Consider the following 23,154-nt stretch of genomic DNA (forward strand, 5'->3'; position numbering starts at 1 on the left):
GGCTGCATGCAGTGGCAGTGAGGCTGGAGCAGCGGCGAGCCCGGCCAGTAGCGCTTGCGGTGAAATGAATTGGGGCGCAGCGCAGACGCAGGCGGCAGCCACCAACCGCCCGCCCCCTCGTGCCGCGTACGGCGGTCGCGCGCCGGTGTCGGTTAACTGGCAGGATCGCTCGCTCGGCGACGAGCCGGGGCCACCGGCAGCCGGCAATAATTCCGGCGCCGAACCGCCTGCGCCGCCGCGCCGTGGACACCGCAGCGCACGCGGGCGCGGCGGCGGATCTGCACGGCCGGCCCGGCCGGGCCTCGCGGAGGAATTCCAATTTCCACCTGTCCTTTTGGACTCGCTCGCCGATGCGGCAGTGGCGGAGCCAGAATTTAGAAGTTGGGTATTCCTATTTTCTAAACGAGTCCACGGTCATCATTCTCCCATAACCGCTATAGAAGCTTTGCTGTACAGCTACACTGTAATCGCACAACACCCGCTACCCTCGTCGGAGAATGCGGACCCTGAGCCATGCCATCATAATATGGGGTAGGTTATGGTTCCATTTGTAATGCCATGAAATCTCAAATTTCTTTAATCAGCAACAAAACACTTGTAGTTACAAATTCAAATTCTTGCACGGGGGACGAGCAATCCATTCCACATTTCCACGCTCGTAAGCACACCATGTTGCCAACCGAACCTCCTTTGCAACACACTTTGTAAGCACATCACATGCCCCTATAATTACTAGTATTCAGAGAGAAGCAGACTAGCAGAACCGTGCACCTGCAGCTCATCGCCAGCACAGCGGCACCCCCTGCTGGGTAGTATTGGATAGTAGGACTAAACTGCTGGGTACTTATGTGCGCTGCCGTTGGCCACCTAGCCGGCTTGCTAATTTCCATGGCCGCCTGCTCGCAACCTCGCAGCAACCAGGAGCTACAAAATGCGCGCGAGGGAACTGGCCTTACAACAACAGGAGGTGGGAGTGGGGATTGGGCTGTTGGCCTGGGTCATATACTCGTATTAGAGGTGTCGCTAGGCTGAGTTTTGGCTGAGAAAATGAAGAAATAGATTTAACATAATATATGCATATATGTATACTTAATGTAAGTGATTTTTGAAGAAAAAAGTTGGGTATTCCTGGGAATACCCAGGCATCAAGGTAGCTCCGCCCATGCGATGCGGCCGTGGCCCCGTGACGCCGACGCCACTGTTGGGGTGCCAGGACGCAGCGGTGCGGTGCCGGCGGTGGTAGGCAAGGGGCGCCGAGGCCTAGTACCCGCTGCACTGCTCGCGCAGGTGGGTCGTCCGCGGGTGGTCAGGCGATCGCTGGCGCCGGTACACGTCAGATGGTCACCCGTTTAATACGATTCTTTCCGGCAAGAACATGAAGGGAACCCGAGCGGAGCAGGACAGGCTACAGAGGGTTACGGGGGGACTTTCGTGCTAATGGACAGCTTCGTCCGTCTCACACACTCCATCATCCTTCACACGGGGACTCCGGCTGCTGCCTAGCCTAGTTGCGTCTCTCTGTTCGTCCTCCCCTGTTCTCGAGCGATCATTGGCCATCATTTTCCCCGAACCGAAGAACCACGACTTCCCCGCAACGTACAAACTAGCTCACGTACGCCATGACTCTCCAGACGGAATTGAACACGGCCTCACACGACGAGTGCACGACGCACGCGCACACACAGCCAACCGCCTCAGGAACACAAAAGCGGCCTGGGAACTGTTATATTTAAAAAAAATCTCCCGTGACAAAGAGAGGGCCAGCATGCACGGGTGCGTCACTAACTCACCACTGAGCGTATTATTCTATACAAGCCGATGCATCATCCCACTAACCCCCGAGAGACCCCAGCCGAGAATCTCATCCCCCGCTCCTCCGATTCGATTCGCCCAACCAGGCAACCACCGCTTGTTTAACAAACCCTGTGCGTGCCCTGGACGCAGCCGCCCTGCTAATTCCCCCCACCATTTTTTTTGCTGCTGCTTCTTCTTTGGTGCTGATCCGTGCGGCGTGCCGGACCTCACGACCCAGCACGCTTTCCGTTCCGCCCCTTTTCGCCCAATTATCCGTTGCATGCATGATTCGTTCGCGGTGGAGGGCAGGGCACGGCGGGCACCCGGCGCGAGCCGTGCGGCTGCCGCGGCGGGCAAGGAAAGGAGCCGGGACCGGCCGGAGGAATCAGCGTTGCCGGCGGCGGCGGCGGGTGGCGCGGCGGGCGGCGATGCCCGTTCCGTGCGGCAGATTGGCAGCGCATCGGCGCCCTTCCTTGGGCCGGAGTAGAACGCCCGCCGGAATCCAGGAATTTTTTCACGCGCCACACGCACACTCGCACGGCGGCGCACGGCAGCCAGGGAAGGGGCGGGGTGGAAAGCACCTTTTGTGCGCTGTGCCATTCCTTCCTTTGGCGTCCGGCGTGCGTAGCGGAATGGCGTGCGCGCGCGCGCGCGTGGTGGTGCGCTGCGCCGCGCCGCGCCAGCCAGGAAGGTTTTGCCTGGGGCAGGGACAGGGACGGCACCAGGCCGGCGCCGGCGTCGTCGCGTGCCACGGGTGGATGCGATGCGACCGAGCGAGCCGGTTCCTCGGCCGCGAGGAGTAAACGGGCGGACCCGCGGGCTAGGCTAGTCTTTCTTGGACCGGGAGTGTTCCAGCGGCCGTGCCCTCTGCTAGCCCACTGGTTTCTGTGAATTGGCATGACCTGGGGCAGGGCCTCTTCGATACTGGTTTTGCCATATTCGCAGCAAGTGTGTGGTCACTGTCGCCCGGTTTTGCGATTGATGGTAAGTTGCCTCGCGTGGGACTGGCAGTGATGGATGAAGAGTGGGAGTTGCATGCTACTGCTACCATCTAGCAAGGTGAAATCACTGTGCCTGCTCAATTGGAAGCGGTTGTTTAATACAGGAAAGTTGTCGGTCCCAACGGCCCATGGTTTTTAATCTCCCTTTTCATGGACGTGCTTCATTGTTTGTGTGTTTGTGCTTGTTTCGTTAGTTTTCATTGAAATTGTTGATATCCGCCATGTCATTTTTAGTACAATTTGCCATAAGTGAAGTGGATCAGAAATTTGGATGCAATATACAAATGATGGAATGAACACATTCTGTCACATGTGGATTTTATAATTTTGTAATGTAATTTTCACATTGCCAAAATCTTCAATCATATTAAATCCACCGGTAACTCTTGTCATATTGTGAGAGTAATATGATAGTCGATAGTAGACATGAAACATCTCCAATGTAATCAAAATCTTGATGGTAACACTTGGCATGTAGAAAATCGTGATACCATTTTTGAATTGAGTCACTAACTATGACTACAAACTACAATATCATCGTAAATTTCTAAGAAGACAGTCGGTCCTTGGTGAGGTTAACTCGCTCCTAGTTGCTGAAGTTAAATCATAGTGAAGTGAAGCCAATCTCAATAAAAATTTGTATGTCAATGTGTGGTCCAACTCAACATGAATTGAGGAAACATGGGAGTAGCAACCCAATTGATGTTTAATTATATTAGACCTTTGCCACAACCTCATAAATATATAACCAATGAATAAAAATTAGATGCCTCGGACAAAACTCTTTTTAATACCATAAATACAAAGAAAAATGTCAAGAAAACATCACATACAAATATATATTAGTTGGTGTTATCTTCCTAAACTAGTGCAACTAAATATAACAGTTTTAAAAATTGACTCAGTTCATTGCTAGCATATCTTCACTGGGCACCATTTGGCTGTGACAAAAGTTATTATGACATGAACACTCTTGAGCCAAGTCTAGTGAACAGGAGATAGATATCTTACACGGCAACCATTTCTGATATAGGAGTGTGAAGAAAAGTAGTGTGCAAAAATAATGAAGCATACTCCCTCCATTCTCTTTTGATAGTTCTATTTTAAAAACTCAAATATTCACAAATGACAGTCCTATTTGCTATTGATATGGACTATGGCAATAAATAGCACTAGTAACGAGGAGTTCCCAGTTAAAACATTGGATAATCAACTAAAAAGTATGTGTTATATTTATTATATGATAAGTAAGGTTGTTTTCTATGATTATTGTGTCAAGGTGAAATAGGACTATCAAAAGGGAATGGAGGGAGTATGATTTACATGAGAAACTTTTAACAAAAAAAAAATGTAGAGAAATCACCCTATCAAAAAATGAGACACCCATAGTTACACTTGGGCTAGTGAATTGGTCCAACTCGACTTAAGTGTGCAATTAACATTTCCATAGTTCATAGATATGTCCCTTTAAAACATAAAAGATTTATAACCATTATGAGCAAAAAAATATGAAAACTTTTTTGGGAAATGGTGTAACCACTGTATCTTTAAGCCATCCATGGTTGCTACCTTGCATCATAAAGATACATTGGAGTACTACAGAAAGAAAATATATCTTAAAAGGAAGCCGCTATGATAATATATTGATATGTGGAGAGAAAATGACATAAAAGACAAGTAAAGAAATATATATTTACCGAAATACATCTTAGAGTCTATTCTATAGAGACTTTTCCAGATTCAAGGAAAACATGATCATGGAATGGATGTCAATATTGTTTGGTCATGTTGAAGTGGTCCAACTGGGGAAATAGGCATGAAATCTTTTCATAATTTAGAATAGGGGATAAAAGAAATTTGAACAATAAAAACTTACCAATATTTGCGAAGGGGCTCACGGTGCAGCGGCAAAGGCCACTGGTCAGAGTGCTCCCGCCCAGGGTTCAAATCCTGGGTGCCGCAACTAATTAAGCTTTAGGGGTTTTCCTTAAAATATTTCTATAAAAAAACTTACCAATATTTGAATAATGAAATGCTAACTTGTGGGCTCCTTTTCAGGCTTTAGTCTATTTTCTTTATTTTTTTTAAAAAAATCTGGTATTGTGGGTTGGACTTTCTCAGCCCCAGACCTAAGCCCACTCGGCCCGGTGTGAGTGTGGGCAACCCAATTTCTCAGACCATATGGTTTTGACCGGTGGGAGCCGCACGGATTAGCTGCAGACAGCGGCGGGAAGGAAGGCGAAGGGAAGTCCAATTAGCACCCGAGGGCGCACCCTATAATCAACGTCATCAAAAAACACCCTGTTTCCCCTTGTCCTCCATGTGAGTTGTGACTTGTGAGCCGCCCCGTGTTCTGTATTCTTCTTCTTCATTTCCTCCACCTCCACCGCCCCCACCTCTTCCCCTCCCCGACTCCACCCCCATGAATATGATCGCGAGAAGCTGCTAGCATCACCCCCAGCCTCCACTTCGCCACCACCTCCCCGCCATTCTATCCCACCAGCTGCGTGCGTAGTATATAGCCCGCGCCCGATTCGACCCGTGGGGTGTGTGGGTGTGAGGTCAGCTGTTTTAGCCTCAGCGCGCCCCGGCGTGCCAGCGAGGAAAACGAGCAAGGAGAGCACCGCGGCGGCGGCGGCGTAGCATGCGGCGGTGAGAGGTAGGGAGGGAGGAGGAGCCAGGGAGCCGGGGGAGCGAGAGCGAGAGCGCGGAGGATGATGCAGCTGCCGCAGCATCACAAGCCCAGCAAGCCCTCCGCCCCCTCCTGCTGCTCGTGGTGGATCCGGAGGTCCCCGCCGCCGTCCCCGCCGCACAGGAAGCCCGGCGGCGGCGGCGGGAGGAGCCGGTACGCCTGCCGCCTCGTGCCCCTGCTCGTGCTCACCGTCTACAGCGTCGTCACCGTGCTCCGCATCCCCAGCTCCTCCTTCGTCGTCACCACCGCCGATTCAGGTAACCCCGGGGGTCTCCCGACCCGAATCCTCCCTGCTCTCGCCGCCGTGGGTTGCTGGATTGCTCCCTTCTCTCCCCCCGTCCTTCTTCTGTCTGCGCGCACTGAAATGGCGACCCGGTCCTCTGCAGAGCGCGTGGAGCGGCGGGAGGACCTGGAGGCGCTCAAGACCCACCTGCCGTCGAACCAGAACAGCCTCGAGGCCCGCGAGGAGACGCGGTCCGTCGCCTCCCTCCCCTGCTCCGCCTTCATCAACGGTGAGTCGCCCGGTTGGGGATCAGCTTGCTATCTGCTACAGCTCGAGGTGCTCGCTCGCTTCTGCTTCAATGGAATGGAATCCCAATCGAATCGAATTGCTGCAACAGGTGAGGCGGGGTATGGCGAGGAGGGCGTGCTGTGCTGCGACCGGAGCCACTACCGGAGCGACGTGTGCTACCTCCGCGGCGACGTGCGCACGGACCCGTCCACCTCGTCGGTGCTCCTGTACAAGGCGCCCCGCGGGAGCTCCCCGGAGAAGGTCCGGCCGTACACGCGCAAGTTCGAGGGCGGCATCATGAGCACCATCGACGAGGTGACCATCCTGCCCGTGGCCGGCGCCTACAACGCGAGCGCCAGCGCGGGGGACGGCGGCACCCTGCGGCGGCGGTGCGACGTGCGGCACCCGCGCGGCGTGCCCGCGGTGGTGTTCTCGACGGGCGGGTACACGGGGAACGTGTACCACGAGTTCAGCGACGGGCTGATCCCGCTCTTCATCACGGCGCAGCGGTTCGCCGGCGAGGTCGTGTTCGTGGTGCTCGAGTACCACTACTGGTGGCTGGGCCGCTACGGCGCCGTCCTGGAGCGGCTCACCAACTACAAGGTGGTGGACTTCCGTAACGACCGCCGCGTCCACTGCTTCGACGAGATGATCGTCGGCCTCCGCATCCACGGCGAGCTCGTCGTCGACCCCAAGCTCATGCCCAACGGTACGCCACCCCCCCCCCCCCTCCCCAATTGCTCCCCATTTCCTCTTGCAAATTGCAATTCGATCCACCCATTTTCACATCACATCAGCTGCTGATCGCATCGCATTCTCCGAGTTGCGATGTCAATTTTTGTTAGTTAATTCTCGTTAGGAGGATTCCGAGATCCACCGGCTGATCACCGGTCAGCGCTGCTTAGCTTGCAGGTGAAGAAGGGGGGAGCGGCAAAAAGGCGTGTGAAAATCCGCGCGCCTCGGTTGAGATCCGTGCCGGCTAATAACGCCGGTCGGGGAGGGGAAATCATTTGCCCCTACACCTCGAGGCGCCGTGCTTAGCCACCCCTCCTTCCCCAATTAGCGCGCCATGTCCTAATCATTCCTTCCTCTCCTCGTTCGGCAGTGGAGCAGTGGTTGGAGCGGCGGAACGACCAGTTCGTTATAGGGTGGTTAGAGGGGGACGGTAGATTGCCGCTGACGCATCCGGCGCTCCCTCCCGTCCTGCCCAAACTCCTCCGCTGCTGCAATGGTCATCACCAGACCGGGCGGCCACCTCTTCTTCTCCCGCTGCACGCGATCCGTCACCTTGCCTTTCTGCTCTCGCCCTGCGGCCTGTGCTGTTCCTTCAATCCTTCGCAAGCGATGGCGACGGCCCCGGGCCGGCGTTCCGTCAGCGCGGCGCGCCCCGCACGGGCGCGTCGCGTACGGCACCGGTCGGGCTGCCTGCCCCTCCCGTCGCGCTCGCACCCCATGCCCGGCGCACGTTTCTGGCCCCGCGAGTTCGGCACCCTCCTTCTGTTGTCTTCTTAAGTCTCAACTAACGGGCGGCATGGGGCCAGGGCCAGGCCAACCGCAACAGAGACGAGAGAGGAGGGGAGGAGCATTTGCGGCACGGCGAAAAGGGCATCGTCGGGTGAGGAGGAAAAGGAGCAGGGAACGGGAGGAGAGGCGAAGCACGATGCGGTGGGTCGCGCGGGAATCTTGCGGCGGCCGATCATGAGCGCGGGATAATGGCGGGGATCATTGCGAAAGGGCGGCTTTCGCAAAAGCGGCAGTGCGGAAAAGCCATAGCGGGCGGGAGGGGAGGGCGCGCTCCGCACAGGCGAGAGGAGGGTCCATGCCGACGCCGACGCCCCCATCGTGGCCGCCGGATCCAACGGAGAACGGACGAGCCACTCCCGGGCAGCGCGCAGGAGTCGGCGTTTTCGTGCGTGGACTCGGCGCCACCGGGGCACTAGTCGCCGGTAAGGGGCGGCGCAACGGAAGAGCACGGCCGCGCGTCGTGCGCCACCACTCGAAGAGCTGTAGTAGCATTAGGCAAATCTCAGTGGAAGTATGATCGATATAGTTGTCAAGATTGAAAACTTGAAAACTGTGCCAGTTGAGTGTTATGGTGATGACACTCTCACATTTCATGACACTTCTTTTTCATCTTTCCTCATACAATTAGTACATATTAGCAAATTTAATGTCCATGACACTTTTATAACACTTCCATTGAAATTGGCCTTAACAACAACCTTTCTCCTCCTAGTGCTCCACCAGTAACTTAACGATGAGGATAACAACCGTGATCCGGACTGCCTTTGGATTTTTGAAACTGCCCGCACTAACTCGGTGGAACCGCAGGGGATTTTAGTAACGGATCCACGAACTTTATTTAGGTCAGGTTTGCGCATCGACTAGTTAATGGGTTTCGTACGAAGGATTATGCTAGGGGCGCTCGCGAAAGTGTACCGGGCTACCGGCCGCCTCCTCGCGCGCCCGCCCAGAGCTCTCACGAACAAGCCCCAGCCGGTGGCGGACACAGTCCAATTTGCTCTGACCGACCCGAGTTATTACAAGGCGTTCGCATCCATTTATGGCCCCATTAAGCCCCCGTTGTACCGGCGGTCGGAGCAATAAACGAGACGCACGCCGATGCAGCCGCTGCGGCGCCGGATCTCATCTCGGAGAATGATGCTTCGCCAGGAGCGGTAAACTACTGGTGCCCCGACACGGCTAGGCACGCGCGCCATTGCAGCACGTTACCCTCGCAGGCTGCAGCGCTTGGTGTATGTATATATAACAATTAACAATAGGCTAATGGCGTGGCGGCAGCGAGCTCTGGGTCAGGGGCGAGGCGAGCCGCGGCATGTGCGTCGAATTTGTTTTGAAATCGACCGGACCGCGGGCTGTAGGGCTGTCTTGAGGCCCCGCCTTGCCTTGCCTGTGCGAAAGAACCGTCCTACCGGGGGCTACATGTCGGGGGCAAGCTGTACCTCCGCATTGCGGAAAATCACTGTGTTCGGTAGACTGGAGCTGGAGTGGTGTTTGAGAAAAATACTATTACCTAGCTGGTGGCTGGAGGCTGGAGCTGGAGTAGTGTGAGAGAGAAATACTGTAGGGCTGGAGGGCTGGAGACCAGCCGAACACGGGTGTTGCTCCTAAAATAGTGCCAATTCCTTCAATGCCATTAAAATTTTAGTTAATCCCTTGATTGTTATTGACCCCACATGTCATAGATATAAAAAAATCTCTTCAATGGATTGGCGAAAATTTCAATGGCATTTAGTGGCATTCAAAGGATTGGCGAAAATTTCGATGGCATTTAAAATACGGCAACATGGGGGCGTTCGTGATCCGTGTGAGATTTTTTTTTGTTTAGAGTAGTTTTTACGGCCCCATGCTATGCCCTTGCCTTCTTTAGGTAGCTGTCCGGTTCTAGCGCCCCAGCAGTTCGTGCCTGTCCCTTTTTCTGGTGAAGTAGAAGCTAGCTGTAGCTGCACGAAGCATCAGCGCCGCCGCCCCGTACATCGATGGCCGCCTCTATGTCCTTTTTTACCTTCGTTATCAGTTATCACCATCTGGAGCTCGCTGGTTGTGACCAGAACTGTTTTCTAATCCCTCATGCCGACATCCTGTCGTGACGGCACGGTGCTGTACAGCGTCGTGCGTACCACCTACACGGAATGGTCGGAACATTAGTGTTGCCTAGTACATTGCCGGAATAGCTAGCGAGCATGAGTGGCCGCTGGCGATGTGGCTGCCTGTCCTTTCTTCCAAAGCGCAACGGCTCTAAGTAGTCGTGATCAACTTTGGATTTGTGTCTGAATGAATTGGTGGACTCGAGCATCTAAACCATTGGAGAGGAGCCGGAGGGGACGACACCATGTAGCGAGACACCAAGCTTTGTCCACTCCCGGCGCTGTGTGTAGCCGCGGGAGAATCTGTAGGAGATACGTGCCGAAACGCTGGGTCCTCCTCAGAAATCAAGTTCAAGCCTTCCATTCCATGAGGTGATAAGATGATAGGTGTACGTGCCCGGAGCTCGACTAGGACATGTAAGGACTCGGGACTCGGGTAGCTGGGGCAGCTCTGGTGCGGCCTCTCGCTCGCTGATGAAGCGCTAAGGATCGCCCCGTCCTAGTCGTGCCAGTGCACTTGCTTCCGCCTGCTGATGAGTGTGCGTGGTGGATGCTCGGGATTGCATTATGGATGGACACTGGCAGCATTGCATTATGGTTGGTGCCACATTACTGTCAGGCGAGCGGGCGCCGGGGAATGGAATGGAAGAGAAATCTTTAGTCTTGACAGGCACCTGTGGCGATGGCGCGATGCGTGCGGGCGTGGGCGGCCAGGGAGGGTGACCAAACTTTTCCTGGGACCATGCGATCGACTTGGATGCAGGCTGGAAAAACAACAAATGCAGAGGGGGACAGAGACGGCTACTTAGCAAGACCAGCACGCAGCGGCTTTTGCGAGCCGTCATCCTTCCTCACCTTCTCCACGGGGATGGGTGACGCCCGGCCGGGGTGCTTTAGCTGAGGCTACAGTATCCTTCTCGTGCAGTGACGCATGCCTGATAGGCCCTTTTTGTTAGGAGTCGGTCACTGAGCTGTGGGGGTGACCGACACCCTGAAAGTTACTAGTACTAGCGCTAGAAGAAAGGGTACCATGTCTGGAAGTGGAACGATACGTGAGTTCTGTTTCTGGACGTACTACTACAGCGAGACGGACCGAGCTGGTGAGAGAGTGACATGCTGCGTAACGTGCTGCTCAGCTGGGTTTAGTTATTATTAGCACTCCTCTGCTTGCTGCTTTCGGAGTGAAAGCGTAGTGTTTGTCATGAATGAATGCACTTGCTTACTCACGTTTAGTAATAAGTGAAGTGTTTGATAGCTAGCCTAGGACAACACTGATAAAGAAACAAAATGTACAAGTAGCAGAAACACAAAATGTACAAGTAGCAGAAACACAGCACGTGCTTGTGTTAACAGAGATGGAGTTGAATTGACAAAGTTAGCCTATGGGATCCGTGGGTTAAAGAAGAGAATGACGCGGTCTTATTAACAGTTAGCCCAGAATAAAGCAAACACCCCAGATTGACCAAATCCTAGATCTCTTTCGCAATGAAAGAGGCTGGGAACTCGTGATTGCCACAGAAAAGGCCACCAAACTACCGAAAAACACTCTGCAAAGCAAAAAAGTGCCCTCCCCAAAAGTGTAAAAGAGGTCAAGAAGGAAATGAGAGAGGCGAGCGGCTGATAGAGTAATAATGGCCCCAAACTCTCAAAGCACACTTCTTCAGTTACAGCCAGTGTGTCGGTGGGCGGACCACAGCGTTGAGCTAACCAATAATACGAGGCAGCTTTTGCAACGTATAATAGAAAGTATAATATGATCAAACCCTAGATATCCTCTCTCTTGCATCTTAGTAGTCCTGCTAATGTTGCATCATGTCGCTCTAGATCGAAATGTCGCCCTAGGAATCATAGAAAGGACAATATGATCAAACTCTAGTAAACGTACTCTGCCGAATCTGTAAGATGTGGGTGATAATATTTGCGTACATTGCTGAACAAGAAATGAGTACGGACGGGGCGGAAACATCATTTGGCTGACTTAGTCTGATCACCGACATGGTCTCGGGGGAAACCTAGCGCTGACTTTGGGCGATCATATTACTGGAACCTTGGAATCATCGATTGTTGCTGAATGCTGGCAGAGTCACTGCCCCGCTTGGGAAAAAGTCCCGCCCACCCTGTTTATCATCTGTTTTGGTTTTGGCACGAAGACAAAATTCGGCTCATCTGTTTATCATCTTATATATCAGATGGTTCCTACTATTAACAACCCCCTGTCCTCCTTGCTCGTCTCCCTGTTGGAAGCCCCTGTTTTGAAACCATCACGTACGTTCGGACGGGCCCTCGTTTGGGACCTTTATGAAACCACCGGACCAATCAGGATCAAATCTAGTCTCGCGTTGCTTCCTACTAGTTCATTGGTTGGTGGCAATAGTGGCATGTTAGAGCTAGAAGCGCGGGCCCGCCGCGTCCGAGTTGCTGGACGGACGGATGGATCCAGCCCAACCCCGGGACTCCGTGGGCGCACACCCGGTTTCCGGATCCGCGCACCGTGCGCCCAGGATGGGAGTGCGCCGGCGCCGTGCCCGTTCGTCGCGGAGGCCGGCCCCGGGCTCACGCACCGCGTGGCCTCCCGCCGTGCCGGAGCCGAGCAGGACACGCAAAGGCGAAGGGGGCCTCGGCAGCGCGGAGCTTAGCTGTCCGTCGTCGGCATTGGTCCTCGAAAGTACCAGCGCGCACGGACGACGAGGAACGCGTTTTTTTTTTGTTGCTCCTCGCTGATCTGACCGCGCCGGGCGGTGCTGTGGACCGGTGGTGAGTGAGGCGAGGCGATTGATGATGATCCGCGCGCGGCCGGGGGAGGGGGGACGCGACGGGTTCCGGCCCGATCGGCCGGCCGCTGCTCGTGCGGCGGAGTCTGGTGCCAATTAGTGCCGCTCTGGTGGCTCCTCCTGGCTTGGTGGTGGTTGGGAGCGATCCGGCAATCAGGCGAGTCGCTTTGCGTCACGCTGAAGCGAACCTGCATGCCCTTTTGGAGATCCCATGTCCCGGGCTCCAAGTAGGATGATCTAGGCATGACGGTCGTCGGCGCCTCGGCTGCGGCAGAACTAGTGGTAGGTAGGATCTCTGGATGTGTGCCATGCCGTCGCGGAGCACGGCTCGTCCGAAACGGGCAAACGGCCGGCCGGCTATGCGCCGGTGATGGTTCGTGTTAGATTGCGTCGCCGCTTGCGCGGGGGGGGGGGGGGGGGGGGGGGGGGTACGAACACAACTTGGGAAGGGTGCGCGCGTCGTTGTCGTTCGGTTCAGATCCGCAACGGCCGTGACTCCGAACTGGGAATTTATGAAAGCTGTGAACTTTCGAACAGAAAATTGCGAATTACTAACTTGCATTTTCTTTGGATTAACACTCGACTTCATTGATTCGACGTACCGCACAGTTTTGCTGTTAACCTAACGCGAAATGCTGCTGATGGTACGCGCAGGCAAGAGCATCAAGGATTTCCAGGCGCTCCTGCACCAGGGCTACAGCCGGGCGTCGTCCTCGGCGTCGGCGTCGCCGCCGGTGCCGCTCCCCCTGGCGCCGCCGTCCCGGCCGTGCCCTCGCCCGGCCAAGCCGAAGCTGCTCATCTTCATCCGCAAGCAAAACCGCGTGCTGCTCAACCTCCCGCACGTCGTGACGGCCTGCCGCCGGGCCGGGTTCGCGCCGCACGTGATGAACCTGCGGCGGCAGACCCCGCTACCCGCCATCCATGCCGCGCTGGCCTCGGCCGACGCCATGGTGGCCGTGCACGGCGCGGCGGTGACCCACTTCCTGTTCATGCGCCCGGGGTCCGTGCTGCTCCAGATCGTGCCCGTGGGCCTCGACTGGGCCGCCGACGCCTTCTACGGCAAGCCCGCGCAGCAGCTCGGGCTGGAGTACCTCGAGTACAAGGTGGCTCCGGAGGAGAGCTCGCTGGCCGCCGAGTACGGGCTCAACAGCACCGTGGTGCGGGACCCCTCCGTGATCAGCAGCCGCGGCTGGTGGGAGATGAAGAAGGTGTACATGGACCGCCAGAACGTCACCGTCAACATCAAGCGGTTCGGCGAGCTGCTCAAGGCCGCGCGGACGCACCTCAAGAACACCACGGCGTGCGCCAAGGCCGCCGGCGCCGCCGCGGCACTGAGGTAGAAGATGCTAACTGATGAGCTTCGTTAGGTGTTAATTACTTAGTCACACTTTGTCAATTTCTTTGTGTTTTTTTATTTTCTTTTTGGTTGGGGGAGAGGGGAGGCGGGATAAGGAGGAGGTGAGATGAGATCCTGTAAATATGATTGGGTTGGTTCTTGGCCGAGCGACATTGGTAGGGATCAACCGCCTCCGTGCACAGTGCATTCGTTGAGTTCGTCGTGGTGTTGTTAGAGATGAGGAGTGGAGGAATAATTTATGGTAGGGGTGGGCTCTACCTCATGAGACGGCTTCTTCTTCACAGTGTAGTAGGTCATAGGAGTTTCAGCTCTTCTTATTTCTTTTCCCTTTGCCCTTTTTTGTTTCATTTTCTTCTCATTCTTTAGGTGTCCAGATGATGTACAAGAAACTACATTCTGTAACAAAGAGCAATAGAAATCCAGACTTTTTTTATCAAAAAAAATCCAGACCTTTTACCGGCCGTATAGTGCCATCTCACATCCAGCGTGGAGACACGAATCAGAAAAAGGAAGCACGAAACTACACATTGCAGCCCTCGTGGATCCTTTTGATGCCAAAAGAGATAGGAAAAGAGGACAAGAGAGGTCCATTCACAACTTTTAAATTTGTCCACTTGTGTCTTTTTACCGTCGTGAACACCGAGGCTGTCACCAGCTCACCCCACCTCACTTATCCACAGCGCAGACGTGAGCTGTCTCTCCAACGGCACACGCGGCAGCCATGCTGTCGACGGGAAAGCCGGGGAGGCATGGCACTGGCGCCACGTGCTCACCGCGTTCACGGTTCACGGCAACGGTTGAAAGTGAAAAGGAGCCAGTGGCGAGGAGTGAGTTAGGCCGAGCTGGGGACGACGGGAGGATTTGACCGGACAGCCATACTACCGTTGGCACCCGCAGCCGCAGGTCGGGCCTGCCTGGGATGCTGGTGTCTCCGTACGGTGGCGTCGCCGCGTCGGTGGTGACTCGTGAGTGTCGTGCTGTCGTAACCGTGAGGCAGATGATGATGCTCATCAGGCCGTCAGGACAGCAGAGGGCGGAATTCGCCGCTGTTACATCTCCATCAGTTCCATTCTCCATCCTGTTTAATCATGGACAATTAAGCTTGTTGCAACTTGCAACCGTTGGTGCTTGGACACCAAGCTAGTACAATTACGGAGCAAGTCACACGTTTTGACGACGCGATCCTCAGGCACCTCCTTCTCCAGCTGGTGCTCCATAGTAGTATAGACTAGTAGTACTATTCTTTATGACGATAATAACCCCAGGGCACATTAAGTACATAGATGTTATTATGTAGTAACGACACAGTCCTTGAGGTCCCCCTCGACGGCTCTACCCCAACAACACTAGCTGAACCCGTTCACAGGCTAGGCCGCCATGGTCTTGTCATGCTTGAGATGCCACCGGCACCATCAAATACATAGGAACCTCAAATTACAACTGTTACCGCAGCAGTTCACAGGCACGATCTTGTGTCGGCGCTTTATTCGGCAGGCACTTATTTTACACGGATCTTTCACGGATCTTTGCTCATGATCACACCCCCAACAGAACAGATCCGTCTCAGATCATCACGGTATGGTCCAGATGATGGTTCCAGCCCCTGAGAACGACCCTGGGACCGGACCCCGGGGCAGCCTCGAACGAGATGTCAATGGAGGTCTTCTCCCCCGGCGTCAGCGAGAAGTAGTTGTCCGAGTAGTGGACGGGGAGGATCCTTGTGTCGTTGTATTTCTCCATGGTTGTGGACGATCCAGAAGTGTGCACCGAGAAATGGAGGAAGAATGCGATGCCCGAATCGGTCCCCTTCACCTCGAGTGTTCTTAGGTTGTCACTTGATCTCAGGACGCCGAGGCCGCTGCGTATTTTGCTCCACAGGCCGCCACTTTCATTTCCCTCCCGAGTAGTTTCTTTGCCAGTGTTGTGGGAACCACTTACATCACCTTGATCATTTGTTGCTGATGCTGGGTGTATGCTTTCTGCTACTGGCTTCGTCGACTTGTTCTCTACTATCATTCTTACTTGGTGCTTGGTGCCTGAGACCGAAATCTCGGAATAAATTTGTAGTGGAATCCTTTTCTGCTGGTACTGCTCTAACAACTTGTAGTCTTTCCCGGGAAGATGCAACCAGTAGAAGTTTCTGGAGAGTATTCCATTGTCTGAAAGCCTGAAAAGTTTGAGTAACAGAAAATACACAGGCTTGGCATCCTTCATCTTCGGGTATTTCATCTCCATGATCTGCTTCACTTTCTTTGGTGGTATAACTATTTTCTCGGTAACTTTGTAATAGGGGGATGTACCATCCAGATCCCATACTGAAATTTCAACAGCCACATCTGCGAGTTCATCAGCTGTAGTGTTTACCACCTACAGAATCACTTTCATGGATTAATTTCTAGGAAGTCCAACTTGGAGAAAACCTTACAAGTAGTAGAATATACCTCTATAAAGTAGCTGGCCAAATTCAGTTGGACATGAATAGGTTCAGCAGCACAACGGCAACCATAAAACCCAGCAGTTTGGTCTTGGAGATGATCATAGAACTGCCCTCTTAGTCCAGTCCATGGATTCTGTGTCTTCCAAATCAGAACACCTGTAAACTTTGTCCACATGAAGGAAGTCCATCCTTCCAGAAGCGCTCTGTACTGAGTGTAGTTGACCAATTGTGCCTGGAAGTTGAAGGCACCATTAGAGACAAAACTACAATGCTACAGATGCTGAACCATAAAGATCCTAAAGATGAAAGGTTATGGTACTAAACTACCTTTGCACAGAAATCATCCAGGTCTTTCGGGTGTCCATAAAGTTCAATCTGATCATGGACCTTCCCAGGTTTTGAGTAGGGAATGAACTTGTGGTAGCCCCATATTGGATTTGGTACTTCTTCAATGTACCCGTCGATTCTTTTCTTAAAAATTGGAATACTCCATCCTTCTGGAGGCATTGTGGCCCTAATTGTCTCTGCAACTGGAACTCCCACAGATCCAACTTCAGGGTTGAACCCATATTTGTAGAAGCTGTCCTTGAAAAAGCTCTCTGGATACTGAATCTCATATGGACCATCAGTGAAGCCGCCTTTCCCATTGGCAAAACCATCCCACATTGATCCTTGGACATATACACGAGTACCATCAAGGTATTTACTAGGGTCAGTTGATTCTTCTGATAAATGTTTTTCTTGACTGTCTGATGCCTGGCTACTTGCAAACATAGGATGTAGCTTCAAATCACTCTTCAGTGCTTTGTTGATGTCGACTGGTGGGACCTGCTCATTACCACCAACCCATAAAGCTAGACTAGCATGATTCCTGAGTAATTTGACAGTATCTCTAGCACATAGAAGAAAGAGATCATGGTCCAAAGGGCCATTAGGGTTTGACACGGGAATTCCTCGGCCATCGACATCTCCAGTTATCCAAAATTCCTGCCAAACCTGTATAAAATGGATTCATCCCGTAAACAACCTTGCAGACATGGTAGCAAACTAGGGTGAATCAAGAATTCAACCATGATGTGGAGTTGTTGACCCAGCACTAAAGTCATCAGGTTTACCTAATACCTTGACTAAACTCATCAGGTTTACCTGATACCTTGACAGGCAAAGAAAATCCCAGGAACCAGCTAGTTACCGATATTTTACAGAATCCAAAGGTAACAATTGCTTGACATTTCCCATAAAAAAATTGCTTGACATTTTTTGATATTTTTTTTCATTTTCATCACCACCCAAAACTCATAATTTGGATAAGAAAAACATGACAACCAATTTACAGGTTGATAAACTCAAGCTTACCATCAGGCCATAGACATCGCAAAAATGATAAAAATCAGGCCTCTCTGCTAATCCGCCACCCCAACAGCGAAGCATATTGAAGTTCATGTCAGCGTGGAACTTGATGTCAGTCATATATCGTTTCTTTGTTAACCGAAGAAGACCATCTGACAATATCCAGTTCCCTCCTCGGATAAAAATAGGTTCACCATTTACCTTGAAGATCCTGAAGATGATCTACATTTGCATCAGCATGTTTTCAAAAGGTCAAATATTTAATAAACATCTTGGGCATTCCATTAAAAAGTAATTACCTCCCACCAGTAGAATCATCAATTGTACTCTCGATCTTGCGGAATCCAAAATAATGGCTCCAGGAATCAGACTCTCCGAATCCTTTGACATCCACATTAATCTCGACGTTGTATAGGGATTGCTTTCCCATGCCATTTGGCCACCATAGGTTTGGCTTATAAAAGAATAACTACAAATGTTCACATTCATATATAACAATGTCAAGTAGCTTGAATATTTGAGACTTTGAAAAGGGTTTGAATAGAGAAAAATGTTTATGTAGTAAAGTGAACACCTTGCAAGTTGAGGATGTTTTAAGAAGGCCTCCTAATAGGAGGTAAATTACTGAAAGTAATTGAAGACAAAATTATTCTTACACCTAGGTTATTTTGTCTTCTTACAGATGAGAATTGTGCAACCATGGTTTAAGTTAATTTGGATATTTTAGGGTTAAGAGACTAAGATGTAGGAAATGAAGAGGGGAGTTTCTTAGTTAACAGAGTACACAACAATGTTGAAAATCTGGTGTCGTAGTGCTGTAAATGTGCATTGCTGAGGGGCAACAAGCATAAATGATGTAGCTGCATTTGTAGTTTCTGATGTTTTTACTGTGGATCAAGTGGTGGCTACAAGCTGACGGGCAATTAAATCATTTTGGCAACACAGAAGAAACAATTACATCAACTGGCTGAGTATATGATGAATGTAAGAAAAGTAACCAAGTAGTGACTCAGTACATCTGCATCTGAGCGAGGAAAACTAACTTACAGGAGGAATGGTGTACTCTACATCTGAGTGAGGAGGGATTCTTATTGCGTAACTTTGAAGGTGTTCCACCAAGCAAATGTTTCCTTCAAGTTCAGTTGACACCTGTATTTTGAGGGTACAATCTGCAATCCAGGAACTTTTGTTCTCTAACTGAAGTGTACAGTGTAGGTATGACCTCTTAAAATCATCATGAAAAGTTGAAACCAGATGGGGGTCCATTATATTCACAGGCTACAGTGAAAACAAAACCAATTGAAGTCCTTGAATTAATTTAAAAGATATTCGCAGAGAAAAAAAAGGAGTATGTAAAAGTCTAAAGTAGAGCTGTTTCTTCCTTTTGCATATCCTCTTTGTATGTCCATGGTGGTACTACAATGACAAAAGGATGATAAAATAATAACATAAAAGGGATCAAGGATTCATGGACTCACCCCAGTTATGGAAATTGATACCTCATCCCAGATACCTGTGTTTCGATCCCTAGGATTCCAAAAAAAAAGAGAGCGAAATATCAGAAATTGTTAATTTTGCAAATAGAAGAACCACATCGAAAACAGGGAAGGAAAAACTTGCTGCTGCAAAAATCAGTAAAAAGACTATCATGACCGGTTAGCATAAGTGCAGGAGAAACTAAAGCTAGCAGCAATTTTTTTACCTATTTGGCAAAGATAAACTGGAAGCATAGAACAAAATCAGATATTGGCAATAGTCTTTAGTAGTATAAGCTTTCCGACCTTCATTGAAACCAATTGGAATAACTTTTGAAAAACATGTATGGTACATTTTAGGTGACCACAGATCAACTAATCATGCATGTAGCATTACCACACGGAAATAGACAACTACCTTATTGGGCACATCCAATCCCATCCTTCAACATATTGTGTAGCGACATCTTTCCCAATCTGAAACAACCACATTAAAATGTTTAGTCATGCAGTAGTAGTCCTCTAACCAACAATACTCCTTTAAAAGAGTAGTTGTGATAAAAGTAAATTTTGGTATTAGCGCAAGTATACACAAATGGTAAAGCATGATATTCACTTGTGCAGGAGAATCATAATGAAAATTCACTTCTAGAAGGGAGAAGGGCTTGCCAACAGGTAATGCAATATTCATTTTCCACAAGTGCAACCTGTACAGCTCAACAAGCAAACCACAGAGCATGTCCCAAACTCATCAGCCTGTGCGGGGGGAAGGGGGGGGGGGGGGTCAATATCAAAATAAAGGGAGAGCTGAGCCTCCTGTAATTGGACTAACTTCTGATTTTATCGGTTAAATAGGATCTAACTCCCAGTGGATGTGCCACTGCTCATCAATCATCATAATTCCGAACATGACCTCTGAAAATAGATATATGCAAGCCATTGTGTGTTGCACCAATGCTTTCAGTTTCAGCACTTCTGATAAAGCTAGTGTGTTGCACCTATGCTTTCAACACTTCTAATGAAGCTAGCATCTCAGATAACAAATATTTCAATTCAAGCAAGGTGAATTAGTTATGTGCAAGCCATTGTGTGTTGCACCTATGCTTTCAGCACTTTGATGAAGCTAGCATCTCAGATAAAAAATATTACAGTAAAAGAAAGGTGAATTAGTTACGTGTATAATTACATAGATCCAGAACTGTAACACCATGAGGAAACGACTTGGGAAAATAGACCATGCAAAATCTTATTCAAGATATTCCATTTTCCACAATATTGCAAATCATGAGCAAGAGGATAGAGCTACATAGTTAACCTGAAGGCATGAGACTAACCTCATGGTCACCACCTTGGCCTCCCTGAGGAGGAATTCTGCCAGGGTGATCAGGAGGATGAACAAGGACAGCAAGCAGATTGTTACCATCAGGATGAAGAATATCAGTAATATCAATGTTGTGCCTTCGGAACATTCCTTTTGGAAGTACCTCCTTGTGCCCATTTAAGTACATTTCTGCTGAGTAGTTTATTCCTTGGAAATTTAAAGTCACGTGCTGATTTCCTGACTAAAGATAAAGGTAACAAGAAGATATTGATATGTCAAGTGGTTTAGCACAAAGATTGCACCATAACAAGTACATGTGCTGAAGTGTACAAAATTACCCGTCGTAAAAGGCAAGAAATCATGTGTTACCACAATTAAGAGCAGTCTCAGTATTTAGCAATCATTAAAGTTGATAGTTTCGACAAGGGAAAAGGCAAACAGCTTTGCTAACATCGGTGCAGTATCAATTTCAAAAGGGGCTTCTGTACGAGCAGAAGTGAATAAAAAGTTTATCAATTGAACATGCATCCTTAGGTTACATGCGTCTGGTTTGCGTTAAAGTAAGCTAATAGCATATTTTATCAAGTAATTCCAGGTTACTAGAGTGCTCTACTCTGCCTAAATGCATAATGCAATAGTCTTCCCTACTCTAAGGACTGTTATTCTTCCAAAATGGAGAATGGATTACAAGGCAATGCAACGAGAGGAAGACAGAAGCAGACAGCTTAAACTGCTCGCCGAGGGAGCAGCCACCAAGCCATAGCCAGCACTACAGTACGACTGTGCTGAATCAAGCATTGCCTACAATAACAGTGTGGAATAATTCCTTTTCCAACTAGGGACAGACAGTCGGATCATGCTACATTCGTGGTTATAGGACAACACGATCAACAAATGTTCGGAGAACTGGTACATCTCTGCGTACCGGGGCACACTGGAACGTGGTGAAGAACCAGAAGGTGTAGTACTCCCTCCCGGCGTCGGCGATGTCGACGATGGCCTGGTTGTTCAGCCCATAGAAGGGGTCGGGGATCAGCTTGTTCTTGAGCAGCGTCCCCAGCACGCTGCACCATGTCCCGAAGCATCCCCAACAGTATGTCAGTTGAGCGACGACCGCGGAGCTCGCAACAGTTCAAAACTCACTCGCCGGGAGCGCAGATCCCCGGCGCGACAGCTTGAGAGGGAGGGAGGGAGTCACGTACGTGCCGGGGACGGCGGCGCTCATCCATGGCGCGGCGGGTTCGGGGTCGGCGGCCGGCGGCTGGGTGGTGGTGAGCTGGACGCCGGTGAGCGCGACCTCGGTGGAGCGCGCGGCGAGCCAGCCCGTGTCGAGCAACCTCTTCCCCACGGCCGCCGCGGCCATCCCCGCGGTCTCGCGTGCGCGCGCGGCGAGGTGCGAGAATTCGAATTCCCCAACCGATTCTCGGGGTTCGGCTTGGGGACGAAATGAGGTTAGGTTGAGGGAGCGAGCTCTGAAGCGAGAAGGACCGCCGCGCCGATTGCGTGCCGCCCGCTCGCCGGCGCAAGTGTTTTTTTTTTTCCTTTTCCGTTTTGGAGGTTGCGGGAACGGGGGGCAGCAGGTGGGGCCTCGGCGTCACGGGGGAGGAGGGTGCGCGGCGCGGCCCCGCGGTGGTGGCGACGCCGTTCGGACGGCGGATCGAAAGGGATAGGATAGCAGACGACGGCGTGGACATGCCACGTCATACCAAGAGTGTGATTGCGAGATAGCCTGACTTCCAACAAGGAAAACCAAGCTGATTCAGCGCGGCCAGATTTGATATGTGAAAATAATGTCAATCAGACAGGTATAGCTGAAGAAGAAAAAACTTTTAACGTCTGCCATGTGTTCATCACCGGCGCTTAATCAAGCGACTTGTTACATTTTTTTTTCTTTTGAAGAAATGACTTATTACATCTACTAAAGGGAACTTCATGCTTTGTTTTGCCCTTCTCTATCTATACAATAATGAGAGGAGATAAATGAAAGTGTTTCCCACTAGATATACTCCCTCTTACTCCACATAGGGCCCACTTGAGAAATATATATACAAAGTCCATTTTAATCGCTGTGTTCGTTTGACTATGGCTGATGGCTGGTGCTAATTTGTTATGAGAGAACAGTACTGCTGACTGGCTGATAGCTGGTGACTGGTGCTGATTTAGTATGAGAGAACAGTACTGTTGGTTGGTTGGTTGGTTGATAAGCCAAGCAAACATAGCGAAATGCATTGTAAGTTCAAATTAATGGTGATTATAGCTGTATAAAGAAAGTTAGTGTCAACTATCATCCTAACAACATTGGCATTGTTCTCCGAGAATTGATTTTCTTTTCCATGGATACAACAGATGGGAGGAGCTTCTTTATTTTACTGGTACAACAACATGGTTTACATCGTCAGCTATGGCTTTTCCTTCGGCAAATACGGCCAGGATTAGAGTAGTCCTTGGCAATGATGGAGAGCGCCACTACTTGATAAAGATGTTTTATTCCTGTACGTCACAATAATTATTCTTCTGTACTAGGTCTGCTGTATTGACAGGATCGGAACTGGGTAGCTCATGCGTCATTCTATTTTGCAACAGTCACCTGCTATTCGTGTAACGATCTGTGCATTATATTTTTTTTTCTCGCAGCAGCATGATATGCTAAACAAAACTGTGGGCATTTGGGTACCGCGCCACGGAAATAGGTAATTAATCTTTACGGCAATTGCGTGCCTTTGATCAGTCCCTTGCATTTATTATTTCCTCTCTTGACGAGTTGCTTAAGTTTAAGTACACGCATGGTACGGTAGGTACTCCTGCTAATGGGGCGGGGCTTGATGAGTTTTTTGGGT

At 50.7% G+C, this 23,154-nt stretch overlaps 2 protein-coding genes across 3 annotated transcripts; one reads left to right on the forward strand and one right to left on the reverse strand.

Moving 5' to 3' along the window:
* The first annotated feature begins 5,106 nt into the window (after nucleotides 1-5,106).
* LOC120665612 (xylan glycosyltransferase MUCI21-like) lies at nucleotides 5,107-14,173 on the forward strand. The gene is made up of 4 exons (XM_039945216.1): nucleotides 5,107-5,744; nucleotides 5,874-5,999; nucleotides 6,108-6,707; nucleotides 13,032-14,173. The coding sequence occupies exons 1-4, from the start codon at nucleotides 5,510-5,512 to the stop codon at nucleotides 13,715-13,717; spliced, it is 1,647 nt and encodes a 548-aa protein (XP_039801150.1). The 5' UTR covers nucleotides 5,107-5,509; the 3' UTR covers nucleotides 13,718-14,173.
* A 780-nt stretch (nucleotides 14,174-14,953) lies between these two features.
* LOC120665611 (mannosylglycoprotein endo-beta-mannosidase-like) lies at nucleotides 14,954-21,921 on the reverse strand. 2 transcript variants are annotated; one of them, XM_039945214.1, is made up of 11 exons: nucleotides 21,520-21,889; nucleotides 21,243-21,381; nucleotides 20,331-20,558; nucleotides 19,415-19,473; nucleotides 19,000-19,048; nucleotides 18,569-18,799; nucleotides 17,821-17,990; nucleotides 17,528-17,732; nucleotides 16,499-17,167; nucleotides 16,176-16,403; nucleotides 14,954-16,101 (listed from the first exon to the last, which is right to left on the reverse strand). In XM_039945214.1, the coding sequence occupies exons 1-11, from the start codon at nucleotides 21,678-21,680 to the stop codon at nucleotides 15,298-15,300; spliced, it is 2,943 nt and encodes a 980-aa protein (XP_039801148.1). In that variant the 5' UTR covers nucleotides 21,681-21,889; the 3' UTR covers nucleotides 14,954-15,297. The 2 variants fall into 2 exon arrangements, with proteins under 2 accessions (XP_039801148.1, XP_039801149.1); XM_039945215.1 differs by having other exon boundaries at nucleotides 14,991-16,101; nucleotides 20,331-20,554; nucleotides 21,520-21,921.
* Between the last annotated feature and the right edge of the window lie 1,233 nt (nucleotides 21,922-23,154).

The sequence above is a fragment of the Panicum virgatum genome, chromosome 3N (genome assembly GCF_016808335.1).
Source record: "Panicum virgatum strain AP13 chromosome 3N, P.virgatum_v5, whole genome shotgun sequence".
NCBI lineage: Eukaryota > Viridiplantae > Streptophyta > Magnoliopsida > Poales > Poaceae > Panicum > Panicum virgatum.